General features: G+C 33.2%; 3 protein-coding genes across 3 annotated transcripts; 2 read left to right on the forward strand and 1 right to left on the reverse strand.

The window, feature by feature from the left end:
* The first annotated feature begins 3,229 nt into the window (after nt 1–3,229).
* Nucleotides 3,230–6,630, forward strand: LOC107819052 (psbP domain-containing protein 6, chloroplastic). The gene is made up of 3 exons (XM_016645124.2): nt 3,230–3,634; nt 5,081–5,397; nt 6,307–6,630. The coding sequence occupies exons 1-3, from the start codon at nt 3,262–3,264 to the stop codon at nt 6,475–6,477; spliced, it is 861 nt and encodes a 286-aa protein (XP_016500610.1). The 5' UTR covers nt 3,230–3,261; the 3' UTR covers nt 6,478–6,630.
* A 170-nt stretch (nt 6,631–6,800) lies between these two features.
* LOC107819051 (F-box protein CPR1-like) lies at nt 6,801–7,847 on the reverse strand. Its single transcript, XM_016645123.1, has one exon. The coding sequence runs from the start codon at nt 7,845–7,847 to the stop codon at nt 6,801–6,803; it is 1,047 nt and encodes a 348-aa protein (XP_016500609.1).
* Nucleotides 7,848–12,872: 5,025 nt separating this feature from the next.
* On the forward strand, nt 12,873–18,148 carry LOC107819053 (protein-tyrosine-phosphatase PTP1). Its single transcript, XM_016645126.2, has 8 exons — nt 12,873–13,225; nt 14,363–14,459; nt 14,550–14,632; nt 14,763–14,897; nt 16,321–16,455; nt 16,566–16,714; nt 16,803–16,944; nt 17,650–18,148. The coding sequence occupies exons 1-8, from the start codon at nt 13,037–13,039 to the stop codon at nt 17,731–17,733; spliced, it is 1,014 nt and encodes a 337-aa protein (XP_016500612.1). The 5' UTR covers nt 12,873–13,036; the 3' UTR covers nt 17,734–18,148.
* The last annotated feature ends 1,926 nt before the right edge of the window (nt 18,149–20,074 follow it).

A 20,074-nucleotide genomic window follows, 5' to 3' on the forward strand; every position in this document is an offset into this window, starting at 1 on the left:
AGAATAAATCCCAGTGAACGAAACAGAAATAAATCAATGAAACAGTACCAATATCCAACCAAAACAGACTCGGGAGACTCAGTTGAGACCCGGAAATACCAATGTTAATCATAGGCAGAAATAGGAGAAGCCGAAACAATAGTGGAACAATAGTTTCTGATTTTCGAACAATCAAAGAAAGAAGCTTGAAGCTTCAATGGAACAATATCAGTTAGTGCTGATTTCAAATAGTGAAAGAAAACAGAATTTTCCCAGCTTCAATGGAACAACAGAAGTTTTTCTTTTGCCCTTTTTTTTGCTTATTGTCTATCTAGGATTGAAGTCAAGAAATGAGCTGCCTGGTTCCAAAAATAGACCTCTCTTTTGTTCTAACCCCCCTTTCTTGCCCGAAATCCAGTCTGTTTAAAGACTAGAGCTGGCCATTTTTTATTCAAACATTTCACTTTTAGCCTATTTTATTCCCTCCTCATGTGCATTTCTACCTTTTTATCATTGAACCCATGCTGTTCCTAATTTCCCACCAGTAAAATCACTAAGCCAACTCAAATAGTACCCTTTTTCACTAGTTAATTCAAAAAATCTGTCAGTCTTTTAACTGGCCATTTCTATTTTAAAATTAAACCCCATGCTCTTTCTGATTTCCAGCCACTAAAGGCACTTAACAACATTATCACTCCCACTATTGATCCCTATTTTATTCATTAGCTTAGTGGTATATTAGCATTAAACTGACAGACCATTAAAACTTGAACAATTTGCAGGTTTCTAACATCCCAACTAATTGACGACATTTATCCAATCGACTATATGAATTACAACATACAAGTCAATAGCTAATGATCAGAATCGAACAGTATACATAGGTGATTCAAGTTGTACTGACAAAACAAAGAATTACCCTGGAAACTAATTAATCGATCAAACTCATTCCAATCGATTATATAGTTTAAACAAATACACTTATCAATGAACAGACGAAAATTTCGACCAAATAAAAGGTCTGATTTGGAGAAGAAAAAGAACAAAGCAAAGAAATTGGAAATAAAATCATTCTAAACAACAAACGAACAACAGAACAAACAAACAAAAATAGATCAAACGGAAAGGGAGAAAGAATACCTCAAGTAACTAGGTGAACCAGGTCCGAACTCAGACTCGACCTTTTTGAGGTCGAATGGACCTTAATCAAGTGTTCTCAACGGAGAACACTTCGACTAAGGTTTATTAGACCCTCAAACCTTTGCTAATTTGGACAAATTCCTAGTTTTTGGATTTATAGGATTCTTGGGGCTCAGATTAGGGGTTCGAGCTTTTCTGGTTCGATTCGAACCAAACCAGGCTTGGTTTGGTCACGAGGGAGGTCAGGGGAGTAACTGGTGTGCATTTGGGATCGGTTAGTATAAGTTGAGGTTTGGCTCGAATCTTCAGATGAAGATTCGAGACGATGTAGGTTGATTCGAGCCAAACGGTTTGTAGATTCGTGTCCAGGGGGTCGAGGTGTACTAAGGGTGTTAATTTGGTGGTCACCGGCGTCGTTTCTGCCGGGTTTCAGGCTTATGGGGATGGAAGGGCGGCGCTAGGGTTTGTAAGGGGGAGTTCGTCTCTGAGTTCAGAGAGACGAGAATGAGAGAGGGGGGGGGGGGGCTTAGGGGGGCGTGGGGTAAGGGATTGGGGTTATATAGTTAGGGGGAAATTTGATCTGGGCCGTTAGATCATTCAAAATCAATGGCCTGGATTGATCAACTTAATGGAAACGACGTCGTATGGGTTAAGTGAGACCGGTGGGTCTTTGGGTGAGACGGGTCGAGTTAAGGCGTGGGTATGGAGACGTGATCTTGGCCATTGATCAATCTGAGATCAACGGCCCAGATCAAGTATGATCAAAACGACGCCGTTTGGACGTCTCTGAGATTGGCTGATCTGGACCGGGCAAAAAACAGTGCTTTGGGCCTGATTTTGGGTCCAATTTAAATGGCCCGATTCCGATTTGTCCAATTTTAACTCATTTCTTTTCTTCTTTTAATTCCTTTTCTAAATACTAATCTACCAAAAATCCTAAAATAAGTTGTAAAACTACAATTATATTAAAAAGACATTAATTGACTCACACAAGATCAAACATTAATTAAACAAAATCACACCATTAAACAATAAAATGACAAAATTACCAAAAATAATATTTTTGTGATTTTCATTCATTTAAAAACCAAATACGATTTAATTAATTCCTAATAGTAGAATAAGATCCTAAATTTACACGCAACATATTATTTTGTATTTTTAATTAATAAAAATAAACAATCACAGATAAAAACTACAAATAACTATCCAAAAATGCCACACAAATTCTCAAAATTATACACAAAGACAATTTGTTTTATTTTTCGATTTCTTTTGGAGTAATTGTCGTGGAAGCAAAATCACGTGCTCACAAGTAACAGATTAACAATCCCATATTTATCTCTTTTCTCCTATTTATGTGTGGAAATACCAGTATATGTTTACAACAAAAGGATATGTCACTGGTTGATACTATTAACGATTACTCAAAGTTTCTTGATGACTTTGTTGTTGGTGGAAAATGTTCTATAAATATACACTAATATTTGAACAACTTAGATTCGTATTTTCTTATATAAATTGAATAGCCCAAAAAACAATTTGAAAAAATCTAACCGAAAAGGAAAAAACCCAATCAAGCCAAATTTATTTTGGTTCGAGTTGGACGTCATATTTTCAAAACCGAAGAAAATAATGCAAAAACAAACTGAAAGTCAAATGCGCTTCCATCACACGTCTCTATAGTAGCCACCATTTATAGTAACAGTTCAATGTAACTGACAAGTTTTCTTTAGAATCGAATTTTTATGTTATATTTTATCTTTCTATACCAACATTTTGACCGATAACAACATTATTCATCATTATAATAGTATATTCCTTGTAAAATTACCTCTACAAAAAAGTCATATATTTATTATTACGTATATAATAACCGAAAAATAATCGATAACTTAAAAAACTCTTGTTAACTTGGAACCGGAGAAATAAAAAATGTCTTGTATTAGCTTTATAAAAACTTTAATTAGTTGAATACGAATATCATTTGATATTTTAAAATTAAATAATTTTATTATTTTTTATAACATAAAAATTTTGAAAAAATGAGTTTCTTGAGTATTTCTGTTCTTGTTTTTGACAACAATATAAAATGGCCGAAAAGCACAAAGATACACGCGGCCGAGTCAGACCTCATCCCAAATGGATAAAAGCGGGAACCCCAACCACCTAATAACCACTCCCCCAGGCGTTTCTCCACACACTCACACACACACACAAATGGCGCTTTCTTCAGTGAAGCCATTCTCCTCCATCTTCTCAAATTCAAATCCACCATTATTCACATCTGCTAAAACCCAGCAAAGTTTGAAGAAAAACAACATAGACCTATACCTATCAAGAAGAGATTTGATGAATGTTGGACTTTGTGTAATGCCACTGGTCTTATCCCCTCCTCCTCCGCCTTCCATTGCTCGAGAAGTTGCAGTTGGTTCTTACCTGCCTCCTTCTCCTACTGATACTTCTTTTGTTCTCTTCAAAGCCACTCCAAAAGACACTCCTGCTCTTCGTGCCGGTATTATGTAGACTCTTCAAATTTTATTTTATTTTTTTGGTAATTTCGTATTGTCTTAATTTGTCCTCAACTATGTGTTTGGACTAACGGTACCACTTTCTTTCTGAATTTTGGGCAAGAATTGTCACTCCTGGGTCAGGAAAAGGTTCATAGTTTTGATTAATCTTTTTACTACTCCCTCTGTCCCAGTTTATGTGATGTAAGTCTGTTCGAGAAGGAATGATACATTTCTATATTTACAAACAATTTAACCATTTTACTCATGATTTATAGCAACGCAAACATTTATGTGGTTTGAGATGCAAGCTCATAAATATATGTTAGTATCACTTTATCCTAAGAAACTTGTATTTGTAAAACTATTGGCTTTTTATATCCATATTTATCTAAGGCAAATTTGCTCAATACAGAAGCAAAGTATTTGGCTATTTCTATTGTGGATGAACTACCTCTATCCTCTAAAATGCTCAATTTCAGCATGTTCAAGTTCAGCACTTCAGCATATACAGGACTTGTATTTCAGCTGTTGTTTTTAATAGTTTTGCACCTGAAGATATAAGCAAAGCATTTTGAAGTAATTTGTGACATATCGCCTGCTATTTTGCTCGAAGCTTCTGCAAGCAATATCCTGATAACAAGCTCATTAATCTTTAAGAATATTGATTGTATTAGAACTAGAAGCTTAGGCAGAGTTAAGTGGATCCGGAAGACAAGTTTCTAATTCTTTGATAGACTTTAGGTGCCTAGTTACCCGTATTCTGGAACTTGCCTAAGTTAAAGCCCAAGCCTAAAATGATTTAATACTCGTATCTAAAATACAAGTCACAAGATCCATTGAGAAAATAGAGTGTAGTCAGAAAGAAAAATTAATCTCTACTTGGTTTAGGATTCAGATCTAAAACAGGCAAGCAACATATGTTTGCGAGAACTTGTGTAAAACCTAAACTATGACAATGGATTGACACTGTGGAGCTATGATATAATGCATTATCTAGTATAATGCATGATCTAGTATAATACATTATTTGGTCAAAAGGATCCCAGTCCATGTAACCTTGCATTTTGTTGCTGCTCAAATTATTGTCTTAAAGTATTCTGCCATATGATGTTTTTGTAGTTTTTTGGACAAATAAATGGTGTTGGCAGTAACGTTGTATCTCTTTTGTGGTGCGGACCGCGCCCTTGCTGAGAAATGAGCAATTTCAGATATGATAGTGCAATCAGAGTGTTTTCTATATTAGCATTTCATTTCGTATCTGCGTGTGGCCTATGCCAATTTCTTTATTATTACATCATTTCTAGTACTTTTTTCTTTCTTCTGTTTAGTTTATCTCATTTCTTCTTGATATGCTTATGAAGCTTATTATTTACCTAAAATTGTCCTTTTCTTTTTCTACATTTATTTCTTGTAGATGCTTATGATGCTTTATATTTAGTTGGTTGCAGGAAATGTGCAGCCTTACACGTTTATTCTTCCTCCAACCTGGAAACAAACTCGTGTAGCTAACATATTATCTGGAAATTATTGCCAACCCAAATGTGCAGAGCCGTGGGTGGAGGTGAAGTTTGAAGATGAAAAACAGGGTAAAGTTCAAGTGGTGGCTTCTCCTTTGATCCGTCTCACAAACAAACCTAATGCAACTATTGAAGACATTGGGACCCCTGAGAAAGTCATTGCTTCTCTTGGTCCTTTTGTCACAGGAAACACATTGGATCCAGATGAACTCCTTGAGACTTCTATAGAGAAACGTGGTGATCTAACGGTGACAGTCCTTTTCTTTTCTCAACCATTTATCATATTGAAAAAGTAATCTTTTCCCCCTTATCTTCCTCCCTTATTTCCAGCACATAAGAGGACTGACATGGCACGCGACCTTGTCTCTGATAGTTTAGTCAAAGCTATTACCGAAAAATGGAAGGAAATGAGTCCTTACTAAGGTGCTTAGAATTTAGATGGTACTTCAAAATCTCAGCGGTTAAAATGGCATGAAGAAAATTATCCACAGATTGTATCTGCTGCCCCGACAATAAGCAACAGCCTGATTTAGCAAATGTTTTCTTTATAGCTTGTATTGTTATTACTTGCTATCAATGCTTCTTTCATCTTTTCTTTGAGGGTATGTCGGAAACAACCTCTTTGCCCTCTGCCCTTCCAGGGTAGAGGTAAGGCTGCATACATCCTCCCCTCCCCAAACCCCACTTGTGGAAATCCACTGGGGGATTGTTGTTGGTTGTTTTTGTAGAGCATATATGTATTTCCTAAAAAGAAAATCAAAATCTAGGCCCAAGATAATGATTTCTCTGTGTGTTCTTAACCATGTGATTTTATGGGGAACATGATTGTTAGATCTGCCAAAAAAGTATGGTACTCGAGACTCCTATTTGTTTTGGGCAAAATATAAAATTGGCCGGTCAGCCAAAACTAATTGCATTCTCTAACCAAAAAGTATATAAATGTATATTATATGTATATAATACACATATATACAAAAAATATATATATTGCCGGCTATTATTTTTGGGAGTGGCTAAAAATATACATTTTTCATTCTATTTTCTAAGTATTCCATAGATTAATGTATTTCTATGCATTTGGTCTTCCTGTTATCTGCAACAGTTGCTGTCTCTAAACCTCCTGATGAATAGAATACTTCTGTCTTTTGTGCTCGCAGTATTACAAGTACGTTCTTGAAACTCCATATGCCCTTACTGGATCGCACAACCTAGCAAAGGCAACGGCTAAGGGAAATACTGTCGTCCTCTTTGTGGTCAGTGCCAATGACAAACAGTGGTCTTCATCACAGAAAACTCTAGAGGCTATTCTTGATTCCTTTGAAGTGTAGTTCATTCTCCTCTTGTCTTAATCTAGATGAACTGTCTTCAATTTCACTGTGTTTCCATACATACAGTGCCATGGGGTGAATGGCTTGAAAATGATTTTTGTAATGCAATAAACAAGAATTGTTTCTATTGAACCCAGATTATATCCTTCTTTTTACTGTATCCCCCCCCCCCCCCCCCAATTGTTCTACCAAAGTTGCTTTACAAAGTGTGGACAACTTCCGTGCCAAAATTCTTGAGTGAAAGTAAGTTTGAGATGTGAGTAGAGGCCCAGAAATTACAGAAGTTACCTCTAAAATACTCTATTTTGGTCAAAGTTTTCTTCTCAGGATGATATGTAAACAAGACATCTTCCCACCACTGAAACAAGATCTCTCCATCTTGGAAAACTTTCAAGACTTGTCATTTGGTAGCAAATCCAATTCCATTCTGGGGTTATGTTTATGACAATTTCTTTGCTCCAAGAACTTGTCACTCCATATTCCTTCATCACCCATACATCAAGATGACTTTCTGCGTTATTGTCACATATGCAAAGATGATTTCCCAATACTCCAAGATTTAGAAGATTAGGGCAGTTTTCTTTGCTAAATCCAGGAGCAGTGGAAAAGGTGTGAGATGACTCATCCTGCATATCAATGAAACATATTGACTCATTTCCATCAACATCTCCAACCAACCAATGAAGCTTTCCATTCAAATATACCCCAAAATAACGACATCCAAAACATAGCTTGACATTGCCTATACTTCTCCAAGATCCTGTCCCAAGAGTGTACACTTGAACTTCCGACGTGTAATATGATCTTTTTTCAGGATCACGAGTTTCTACTTGATAAATTCTTACCACTTTGTATTCCATTCTCACTGGATCTAACCCAAAGCCATAAGTGACTAAATTTGGGTACTTTCTGAGACCTTTAACCTCAGGAAGAGTGATATACTCTCGAGTAGTTGGATTGAAAATATAAACATCGTCAAGACCACTGTCACAGTGCATATGAAATAGGCAAACAAAACCATGGATTGAGCCAACTAAAGAGAAACCAGCATCTGGAAAGTTGGGTTTCATGTCGAGGTCAAGATTTGGTTCATAAATGAGATTATGATAATGAGGTGTATCATCAAAATTTATAAACTTGAAAACACTTGTTGAGGGAAGTTCACTCCAGGAACTCTGAGAAAAGTAGATAAAGAGATTATCAGGGGATTTTGAGAGATGAAGTTTGGAAAATTCAGGGAGTGAAATTAGGTTTAACCAAGACTTGCAAACACTCCTGCAAATGAAAACTGTTTTTGGTGATAGGTTTGAGAGAATATTTTCCAAGATTGAGAGTGGTAGATTCAGAATGGTTGTTGTTTGATCACTCATTTTCCTCTCTTCTCTTGTGCAGATATTGCTATTGTTGAATATGTTGTTTATTGGATTTGCATGGTTTTTTGGTGTATATACAGGGCATTGGTCATGCGTGTTGGACAAGTTCTACGCTTGAATAGTATTCTTTGACCCTATCATGTAGAATAATAGTCCAACCTGCAGTTTCCACGCAATCTACAAGTTCTTCTCACATGAAAAGTAAGTACTACTTATCCAAACCTAATTTAGGCACCAAATTAAATGGAGAAATATGTACTTTTAGTCGCTTCCAAAAATAATAGCGGATAAAATATATATTTTTGTATATTTGTGTATTGTATGTATATATATTTTATACACTTTGTGGCTAGCGAATGTCATTATTCGGTCGATCCACCGACCGGCCAGCCAATTTTATATTTTGTCCAATTAAATACATAACATCAGTTAACCATGGTAAGTGATAGTATATATTTTTACCTCGTTTATTAATCCATCATGCTAAATAACATAATTGGTGCATGGACGGATTCAGGTAATTTTTTTCCCAAACCCCGTTTATGGGATTGCACTGAGTTTGTTATTGTTGTTGTCTCACACGTAGTGAGGGAGCCGAAAATTTTTGCAAGAGGATTCAAAAAAATACAAGCTTACACTTAAACTATCAAAGAAGGTTCAACAATTTATAAAAAATTATTTTCTCTCTATTTATACAATGTAATTTTTCGACGAAGGAGATTCAATTAATTAACTCCTTAAACGCACTTAGCTCTGCCACAGCTCGCACATGCAGCATTCTAGCTGTCTAGAAAAGAACTTGTTGTCTGGTGCGTATATAATTTAATTAAGGTGTCCTAAGAAATCAAACTAGTCCATACTTATTACTTATTACTTTGGCATAAAATTATAATTGTTACATTAGCAGAACCAAATTGCACATATATTATTTCATGCTACAACTCAAAAGGGAACCAGAAAAAGGAGATCAGGAAAGCTTTTTGATCTACTGTTTAAGACATGCATGCGATAATAATATCTATCTTAACTCGTACTATAGTATATATGAAGAACCATTGGATCCGAAAAGAATTGTTAGAATCTCACAACAAAGGACTGAAACTATGTTGGCTAGGCCCACCCTAAAATTGCGGAAAATGGGTATAAGGACTAAGGAGTCATTAACACATGGTACACAAACATAATTTTAGTTTGAGTTAGAATTAGAAGATTAATTCTTTAGCTTAAGGGTTAACAAACACAACTGATTTTGTAAAACTTGAAGTTCTTTTATGGGATAATGCATAAAATCACACCTTACCTTTGCGTGAGTCCTATTACCCCCCTCCAAAAAAAAAAAATTTCCGTAATTCTTTGCACCTTTATTACTGACGTGGAGCACTGCGTAAGGACTACTCCTTCAAGAAAACTTTAAAAAAGCACTTGAATTTCAACTTTAAAACTTCAACGACGTTCGAATATACTCAACACCTCTAATAATTTTTCAAATTCATACAAAAATAATTGTCCTTTTCATTTTCTAAATACAAAATAATATTTCCATTACATTTTGAATTAAAAAGAGAAGAAAAAAGAAGAAAATGAAATTAATTTTAAAAAATAAAATAAAATAAACAAATTATATGTGGCAGCACATGTATTTCACCGCTTGCCAAATGTTTGTGTCGTAGCAACTTCGGATATAGTTTAGGGAGGATTTTATGCATTATCCTATTCTTTTATCGCTTCAAAATGCAAGTCTTTCAAGCAGATTTAATTCGAATTTCTTTATCTTTGAGCGGAACTCATCTTATGGCACAAACAACAACTGGTAAAGTATAAAAGGAAGCAGTCGGATGACGAAAAATTAGTGGGCATTTGGAAAAAGTAAAAAAAAAAAATTCAAGTGAAAATGATATTTGAAAGTTAGAATAGTGTTTGGACGTAAATATAATTTGGGTTGTTTTTGAATTTTTGTGAGTGATTTAAAGTGAAAAATAGCCTTTTGAAGTTTTTCAAATTTTCGAAATTGTGAAAGTTAAAGATTTAATGGCCAAACGGTGATTTCGAAAAAAAAGTGTTGTCTTTTTTTTTCGAAAAAAATGAAAAATTTTGTATGGCCAAATGACCCGTTAATAGACCATGTTGGAACAAATATAGCATAACCCATCTATCTTCTATCTATATAGAATAGGAGAAGCAAAAGCACTACATTAAGACAAGTGTCTTAACCACAAAAAGCCAAATGGTATTATTAAGACAAAATAAACTAGTATTCTAACAATTTTTTTTGAATTTTAAATTTTAAATTAATTGGTTACACTACTTGAATTAATAAATAAAGATAGCTTATACTTATCAATAAAAAACGAAAACACAAAAAAACATTCTACTCAATCAAATTGGAGTTTTAAAATTATTTTACAATCTTGTATCTATTTAGAATAGGAGAAGCAAAAGCACTATATTAAGACAAGTGTCTTAACCACAAAAAGCCAAGTGGTATTGTTAAGACAAAATAAACTAGTATTCTAACTATTATTTTTTGAATTTTAAATTTTAAATTAATTGGTTACACTACTTGAATTAATAAATAAAGATAGCTTATATTTATCAATAAAAAACGAAAACACAAAAAAATATTCTACTCAATCAAATTGGAGTTTTAAAATTATTTTACAATTTTCTATCTATATAGAATAGGAGAAGCAAAAGCACTACATTAAGACAAGTGTCTTAACCACAAAAAGCCAAGTGGTATTGTTAATACAAAATAAACTAGTATTCTAACTAATATTTTTTTGAATTTTAAATTTTGAATTAATTGGTTACCCTACTTGAATTAATAAATAAAGATAGCTTATACTTATCAATAAAAAACAAAAATACAAAAAAATATTCTACTCAATCAAATTGGAGTTTTAAAATTATTTTACAATCTTCTTCTATATAGAACATGAGAAGCAAAAGCACTACATTAAGACAAGTGTCTTAACCACAAAAAACCAAGTGGTATTGTTAAGACAAAATAAACTAGTATTCTAACTAATTTTTTTTTTGAATTTTAAATTTTGAATTAATTGGTTACACTGCTTTAATTAATAAATAAAGATAGCTTATACTTATCAATAAAAAACGAAAACACAAAAAAATGTTCTACTTAATCAAATTGGAGTTCTAAAATTATTTTACAATCTTCTATCTATACAGAATAGGAGAAGAAAAAGCACTACATTAAGACAAATGTCTTAACCACAAAAAGCCAAATGGCATTGTTAAGACAAAATAAACTACTTCTCTAAATTTGAATTTTAAATTTTGAATAATTGGTTACGCTACTTGAATTAATAAATATAGATATCTTATAATTCTCAATAAAGAACTAAAATACAAAAAAAATATTTTACTTATTCAAATTGGAGTTTTAAAATTATTTTGCAATAAAAAAACAAAAATAACAAAAAATCAAAAACTACCAATTCAAATTGGAAAGTAATTTTTTTCTACTATAGTAGTAGTAGTAGTGTGTGTATATATATATATATACATTTATTTATTTTACTATATATATATATATATTATTATACTAAACTGGTAATTTATTAATAATTCATACGTCAATTTAACAATAAATGGATAATACAATTAGATAACCAAAAAACAAATATATATAAATAGTTAGAATTATTATGAGAAAAGTCATACATATACACATAATTAAAATCATAATAATAAAATATTCATAAATGAAGAATACTAAAAAATATTTATTGATAATTCATACGTCAATTTAACAATATTAAGTAATGGATAATACAATTAGATAACCAAAAAACAAATATATATAAATAGTTAGAATTATTATGAGAAAAGTCATACATATACACATAATTAAAATCATAATAAAAAAATATTCATAAATGAAGAATACTAAAAAAAATCAAATGATATTGTAAAAATACTTATACTAATTAAATTGCTCATATAGGAAAATTTAATTAGTAAATAGAACACATAACTTCATAATGAAAAGTATAAAAATATAAAGAAACTATTAGGATATTATACATAAGATAATATTATATATAAAGCACATTTTATTAATTACTAAAAATATTAGTACGCTTTTATAAAAATAATAAAAGGCTTATCTCTTTATACTTTTGATGAATTCAAAATTATAATTTAGTAAACAAATTATATTATTTAAATTTTCAGTAAATATAAAATGAGAAAACTAATCAAATATTATAGTAGAAATGAGTGTACGAAAAGAGGTGAATAAAGATAATTAATAATATTTATATTTTGAATTAATTAATAAACAAAAAAAAATATAAATAACACTCAAAAAAATTATTGATAAATTTAGAATTTAAACAGTACAACATAAGTATAAAAATATATATTTTCAGAATAAGAAAATATATACGTATGTTCTACTAGAAGAGAAGTAGTATCAAAATATTAAGCCAATTAACAAGTTAATAAAGCAATCATATTAGTAAATGTATATTACTAAGTACTTGCTAATTTAATAAAGAATAAACAAGGAATAAACAAATTATTTGATCACTATAATACTTTATATCCTTTGATTTTGAATAGATTTTATTATATTTATGTATGCTATATTAAATAATAAAATAGTAATTAATATTTATTAAAATAATATGATATATTAGATCATAATTTTATAAGATTAATATTCCGTCAAATAGCCCGTAAATCATACCTTTGTAATAACCTACAAACCACACAGCCTTTGTCCTTCGGGCGAGCATTCTGTGCGCACTGGGTAATCAACTGTGCCACACAACCTTTGTAATAACCTACAAACCACACAACCTCTGTTCTTCGAGTAAGCATTCTGTGCGCAATGAGTAAACCTCACACTGTCTAATAGCCCGTAAATCATACCCTACATCCCACTAGGCAAGCCTGTGTTAAATATAAAGTTTAATTTTAATGTTGGATATCCAAAATTTAACTAACATGGGAACGCAAATAGTAATTCAAAATATTAACCAAAAATCTGAAAATGGGATTTCAATTTGAGACTTTTGAGTACATATTTGATTCTGTCGAAAGCAGAACTCTGCTCAACTCCCAAATAGAAGAAGACAAAGCAAAATAAATAAATAAAAGGCGAATCCGGAGCCAAAGGTAGCGTACTTTTCATTCAGAATCGAAGCCGGAGATCGGTGATGGATACCGCCGGTAAACCCCTGTCGCCGTCGGCCTCTAAGCCTTTTGATTTCTGCGACGATTCGGTTCCGAAGAGAGTGGTTCTATCGCCTGATCAGCAGCGTTATTGCTTGGAAGCACTCAAAGTCTTTAAGGACAAGCGGTTTTCTGCTCCCGAAAAAATCCGCCAAGAGTTCATGATTTTGCAGGTCCTTTTTTTTTTCTCTGTTTCTAAATTATGCTACATTTTTCTCAATTTTATTGTTATTTTATAGTAGGTGATATTATCATGAATGCTCTAGACATAAAGTCGTTGTGACATGTGAACCGAGCTCAAATCAATTGATACTGAGCCGACCACAGCTAGTCTGTGATCGAGAACTAGACGAAAAGTAGTTTACTGATCGATTGATTGAAGTTTTGGGAGATTATTTGAGGTTTAGTTGGATATTTCCGGTCATATTTTTGGAAAAGGGATGTATTTTTCTTATGGTGAGAATAAACATTCCTTTTATTGGAAGCAATTACTGGAATTTAATGACAAGAATCGTATTTTTTTTACTTTGGCTTGGTTCCTAAGTGATGGCTTCTGGGTTCTACTTGATTATTTAGCTCTAGAAGATGTTGTCTGTGGACTGCAACATATTACATATACACCTCATTGATAGGACTTTACCTTCCTTACTGTTCTTATTGCATTAACAATGGCCTTTATAGTGATAGGTGCATACCGTGCTCTATCCCCCTCCTCCTTTGCATCTTCAGTCTAGAAATGAGTTGGAGCTACTCTATCTAACATGGTAAAGAATTCTAGAGGGATTGAAAGAATAGTAAATTGTGGAAGAAGAAAAACAACTCCTACGAGAAGAGATGGAATTATATGGGAGTTAGGTGGTCTTAAATGTCTATTTGAAGAAAACAAAAAGACCTTCCAATAGTTTTAGGTAAATATTGAGAATCTCCTTTGGTGATTGGGTTCATTTATGTAGTGTTTCCAGCTCTCATTTATATCTAATTATCCACAAAAAAATCCAAGAATCCATTTTATGATGTTTCTAGTAGTGGCTCCAGTTAAAAGGATGTAGACAGATAAATGAACTAATATCATTATTAATGAAATAAGTGAGGATTCATATCATCGACGTCAACTTATTTGGGACTGAGGCGTAGGTATTGTTGTTGTTTTAAAATTATTAAAAGTTAAGATTTGTTGAGCTAATTTATGTCAAAGGACATCTCTCTTATATCTTGAGAAAATTATTGTTTTTGCTTCTTTGTTACTATTAGCTTGTGATCATGTCACTCTGCAAGTAGCATTAATTTCATGAACATCTCTGATGACTCAGGCAACTAGGATGAGAGCTTCAGAAATGAAGACTAGATGCTCAGTGGCTTTGGATAGCGTAAACATTAGTAAAAATCGATACACTGATGTTTTGCCATGTATGCAGTTCAGTTTGTTAATCTTTCTCATGACTTTGGAGTTGTGCATTTTAACTTGTGAATAATTATATCAAGCTTCATTCTTCTCAGTTGACAATAACAGGGTTGTTTTGGACCCATGTAAAGACTATAGGCCATCAGCTAGTGGATATATAAATGCAAGCTTCATTAAGGTAGACTTCTACATCCTTCATTTGGAATTAGTTAACTATGCCTTCTTTTTCTCCACGCTCTCTTGGAAAATGTCAAGCTCTCTTCCACCAGTCTGCTTCATGATTATTATAATGCTCCTTTTTGTTGTAGATATCTGAAAACTTGTCTCAGTTTATTGCAACACAAGGGCCGCTACCGCTCACTTTTGAAGACTTCTGGGAAATGATAATCCAGCATCGCTGTCCTGTGATTGTGATGCTTACCCAATTGGTTGATAATTACAAGGTACTAAACTGTACAAGTTACCGGTAATCATTGTAATATTAACAAGACAAGATGTCCTTGTTGTGTGACAGAAGGAAAATTTGAGATTATGTGACAATGGTTCTGATCTAAAATTTGCTTCATAGTAGGTAAAATACCAACTTCTCTGCCGTTTTCATCTTTTGATCTGCATCATCCGTTGTAATTAGATCTAGCATTTTTTATACTGTCAGAAAGGTGGAAGTATCTTTGATACAGTTTTTGCATATTTGCTTGAGATATTTTGTCGTCTTTCTGTGTACTCTTCTATCTTTTGAGTGGTGAGATAGGGTGAGGGGAAAGAAACAGTAGAGAAAAACTCTTAGCCTTTCTTCTTGTTTGGCTACCTATGTTTCACTCCGCTTTGTGTATAATAACGTATACAGAAAGGAACAAACTGGTTGATAATACAGATTAGTTTCTCTACCTGCATTCTTTCACATCATCCTTTTGGGCCCCAACTTAAGCCAGAGGTGGTGGGTTTAAGGTCTATTGGACTTTGAAAATAGTCATCACTGTCAATCTTTCTCAGGAGCATATTTTCTCGTCTTAACTATTTGAGAGTTTGGGCATCTTTCGATGGAGTTGGTTTTAAGTAGGCTTTGAGTATGATATTAAGGATATTATGTGGTCACTAGCTTGTGACTTAGTGAGGAATATCGAGCTTGGAGATGAATAACTTTTGCTATAGAATCAGGTTCTGTTGTGAAAGGTTCCAAATGCAGTTCCTATTCGTTCACTGGAAAAAGCTCGAGATATCCCTCCTAATAAGCTTGGGAGATTGTTTGTTTGTTTGTTTATTTATTTATTCTTCTTCTTTCTCCAGTTTCAAAATTGTTATACTTGGATTTTGTTGGTTGTGCTCATTTTTGTTTAGGAAGAGCCAATCTCAATTTAAGAGGCTTGTCGCCTGAATCCAAGAAGTTTTTTGGACTTTCAGAGGAATGTCAGTGGAATTATGGTTTTCCTGGGGTTTGTGCAGGTGGCATAGAATTCCATGAGTGTGTTCTCAGGTTATTTGAACTGCAGAAGGATTAGCAAAGTCTAACATGCAAAGGCTTGGCTGCCTTTCTAGAATTGGAATTTAGACTTAATAAGTTCTTCTTTCCCTTCCCTCTTCCTAACCTGAGTAGCTGAGAAACAATTTCCTGTGCCAAATGAAAAGGAAAGATAGAAACCTTCTTGTTTCATGATCTGTATTCTGGATTATATTTATCACACAAATAGAGACACTACTTGTCCTTTTGATTCAATCGCTTTATAAAACCTGTTAACCTCTGAATAAATTTAAGCCTTTTATTCTAGTAGGTTTTTACTTTATTTATAAGGTGATTAAGCTGGTCTTTATTGGATTGCATCTTTTTCCTGATCTCATCCTTTCCTCTGTATGAAAAATGCAATGCAGACGGTGAAGTGTGGGGATTATTTTCAGGCAGATGGTGGTCCTAGAAGATTTGGCAATATATGTATTGTCACGAAGTGGATAAAGACGAGTCAGACTTCATTGATTTTGCGATGTCTGGAGGTGAATCATATTGAGGTTAGTAAATTATTCTCTGTCCGTGTTGTACTCAAGGAAAACAAATTCTTGCACATATTATGAGAGAGATGACAAGAAATGCGTGATCTTTTCTCCTTGCTATGTGCCAGTCAAAAGAACCACCTTTGTGTGTTTTACACATTCAATATCCCGACTGGCCCGACCATGGAGTTCCAAAGGACACTCTTGCTGTTCGTGAAATACTGAAACAAACATCTAGTGTCCCACCCAGTCTTGGACCAATTGTAGTCCACTGCAGGTATCTGTCATCACCCTCCCTGTAATGTGCCTATAAAGATTCTGTAATTGATCCTTTCTAAAGCCTGACATCTCATTCTCTTGCTCAGTGCAGGTATTGGTAGGACTGGTACGTACTGTGCTATCCATAACACCATCCAAAGAATAATGGTTGGAGATATGTCTGCTCTAGATCTTGTTAATACGATAACTGTTTTTAGGTCTCAGCGAATTGGGATGGTGCAGACCATGGTACAACATCTTATCCTAATAATTGAAATTCTTTAATGGCTGTATGTACCTTATTTTTATTGATAATACAGCCAATATTACATAAGCGGATGACTGCAGATGCAATAATTTCTATGTAGTTAGTTAAAGTAGCAGGTGCTATGTTTGTTTCCCTGAGAAATTTAGCCAATTTTTTGTTTTATCACTTAGTGCAACCACATTAATTAAACAGTATTGATGAAACATTTTGTAAAAGATAAGCTATTTTTGTTACCAGTGCAGTTTACCCCCATAGAGCAGGTCCCCAAAATATTTTTATCTTTGGTGTATTTTTCTCTGTTAGCGCCTGAAAATACAACAAAAAAAACTAGATGTGTAATGTCTGACAATCAATTTTAGAAAGTATTTAGAACGCACACAACTTGAGTAGTTTCCAGTGTCCTTTTGTTCTTGTTTGTTCATCTTCTATCCATGATATATGCATCTGTATGTTTAAAGTCTTTCATTGGCCTTTTCAACCGCTCAGATTATTGGAAAGGAAATGTCTTACAATTTGCTCTACTCAAGCTGGACATCTTGCATTTTTTCAGCTATTATTCTCTTTTACGCTTTTGGTATTCCTTACCCTCAGTATATATGCTACTGTGTTTCAGTATTCTTAATTAATCTTTGCTCTTTGGATTTTAAGTACTTATACGCTGAATGTCTTACTACTGTATATTTCAGGAGCAATACCTCTTTTGCTATGATGCCATTATTGATGAACTTGAAGACCTCATTTCAGATACTAATGCAGAAGAGAGTTCATAACTGTAACTTTCAGTTAGCAGGAAGTTCAATTGGTTATTGAAGCAAATACTCGCACCTATTTGATTTTCTTCAGCTGGATTTAACCCGTTAACTTCTCCTAAAGTAGTTTCCTGGCCATTCAAGGTGTTGTATTCGAACAAAGTCCATGTAGCTGTTTCTTCCTTTCTGCTACAAATGAGAAATGCAACAATAATTTGTGCTTAAGAAGCAAATCAGTTGGATCCGTTGTTTCCACTAGCTGACGAAGAAGAGAATTGATTTGGCATCATCCATTTTTTGAAAAGATTTTTAGTAATTTTACTACTAAAGTAATTATATTCTAGATTATTTTTAAAAGAAAGGTTATTAAAAAGTAATGTTAGTGATTGTACGCCTGGCTTTCTTTGGAAAAGGTTGACTTTGCATGCCTACCGAATATATGAAATGGCCAATCCTTGTATGGTATTCTTCCTTGGATAATTAGTTTGTAAACCAAAACAGCCCATTAATGTCTTAAATAAAAAGAAATATAATTTTTTGCAGTAATATTATCATTTCGCATTCATACACTGTTACAAAGTAATGTTACCTGGGTAGTGAAATTGTCAAGAGGACACATGTACTTAACAATACACATTATACAAAGCTTAAAAGCCAATTCGTTATCTTCTCTAATTTAATGTAGTTCAATTAACTAGTAAGTTAAGGATTTAATTTCCCAGTAATGTAAGCACAAGCGTAAAAATCTAACAAGAAGAGAGAAAAGCCAGAGCTTCTCTCTAATTTTATTTACATTTCTTCTCCAAATCTCAAAGCCAAGAACCTCTAAGCTTTTCTCGAACAACACTCGAATTATAGGCCATGCGGTTGTAATTAGTTTCATGTAATAATTAATATCATCATAATAAGTTTACAATCACTAGAACTGCAGGCTTGAGTATTAGGACATTTCGCTTAATTAAGCATAATTGACGAGTTCGGAAAAATCATTGAACTACGTAACTACCACTGGCTCAACATTAGGAAAAAAAAAAATTCAGTTATGTTTCAGGTGAACCCTTTCATTTGGACTCAAAAAAGAGCCTCTAAAATTTAAAAATTCCATAAAATAAGCATTTCTCTAGTTCTTAAATCTTTTAATTTTTTTCTTTTAAAATCAAAAACTTGGGTCTTGATAGGAATTTTGAATTGAGATCAAATTTAATTTTATAATTTCTTTTTTATGAAAACATAATAATTTGTGCTATTCTATGATTGTTAAATACTCTCTTTACTATTTTAAACTATGATGAATATGTCGCAAGCATTGCCTAGAAAAATATGAGATTTGTGATTTTAATTTTTGGGATCTTATAGTTTATCTAATTCTGCATATACTCATGTGGTATCACTACAAGAGAACAAACCATTAGCTAGAAACCAAAATCCTAGCTAACTTACCGAGACTCCTAGCTAACATCGCTTTAGCTAGGAAAATGACCTTAGCTAAATTTTGTAGCTAATATGCTCTTAGCAAAATTTTATTAGCTAGAAAAATATGTTATCCGTTGCTAATATAGCTAGGGATATTTGCTTGGCACTAATCCCTCGCAATCATTAGCTAGAACATGTGATAGCTAAATTCCAAGCAAACTTTGTTCGGTCAATGTTGACTTTGTTGACACGTAGCTAGGGACTTATTCCATGCTAATATTTGCTACGATATTGATTTCATTAAAACATAGCTAGGGATATCCTTAGTTAAACTTAAAAAGGTTCTAGCCTTTTTCAATGTTTGCCTAGAATGTTTCCCTAGCTAATTACTAGTAGAATTTTTGTCAAGGACATTCTATAGCTAATTTGGTAGCTAATTTGATAAATATCCTAATGTCATGGCCTGCCCCATCATCATGCCATGTAGGTGGCATTTGACATATATTTTTGCCATATGGAAAGCTTACATATGAAATTGACTAGCACATGAGGGAAAGTTCTAGAGAATATGGAGATTTCTCATGGAAGAACTTAGAACCTATGGATTTGCTAGGAGTCCTTTGAAGATTCTAGTTATGTAGAGAATTCTAGAGAGGGGTCTTACTTGTAAATATCAAAGACTTGTATAACAATTAATATTTACATACTAGCCCTAGGAGACTAGTATATAAAAAAGGATATTCATTTGTAACTCACCAAGCAAAATAATCAAGTTCCCTATGATAAAAAGCTTCCTTTGGCAAGTTTCTCTTACCTTTCTTATCTAACATTCCCTTAGCGATCTTGAGTGTAGTAATTTAGGCTGAATTAGCATAGCAAGATCGTGAGCAAGTTGTGCAAGATCGGGAGTAAGTTGTCAAGTGCCGCACGTGTGCTTAGTAAAAGACTA

Source organism: Nicotiana tabacum, chromosome 8, assembly GCF_000715075.1.
Source record: "Nicotiana tabacum cultivar K326 chromosome 8, ASM71507v2, whole genome shotgun sequence".
Taxonomy (NCBI): domain Eukaryota; kingdom Viridiplantae; phylum Streptophyta; class Magnoliopsida; order Solanales; family Solanaceae; genus Nicotiana; species Nicotiana tabacum.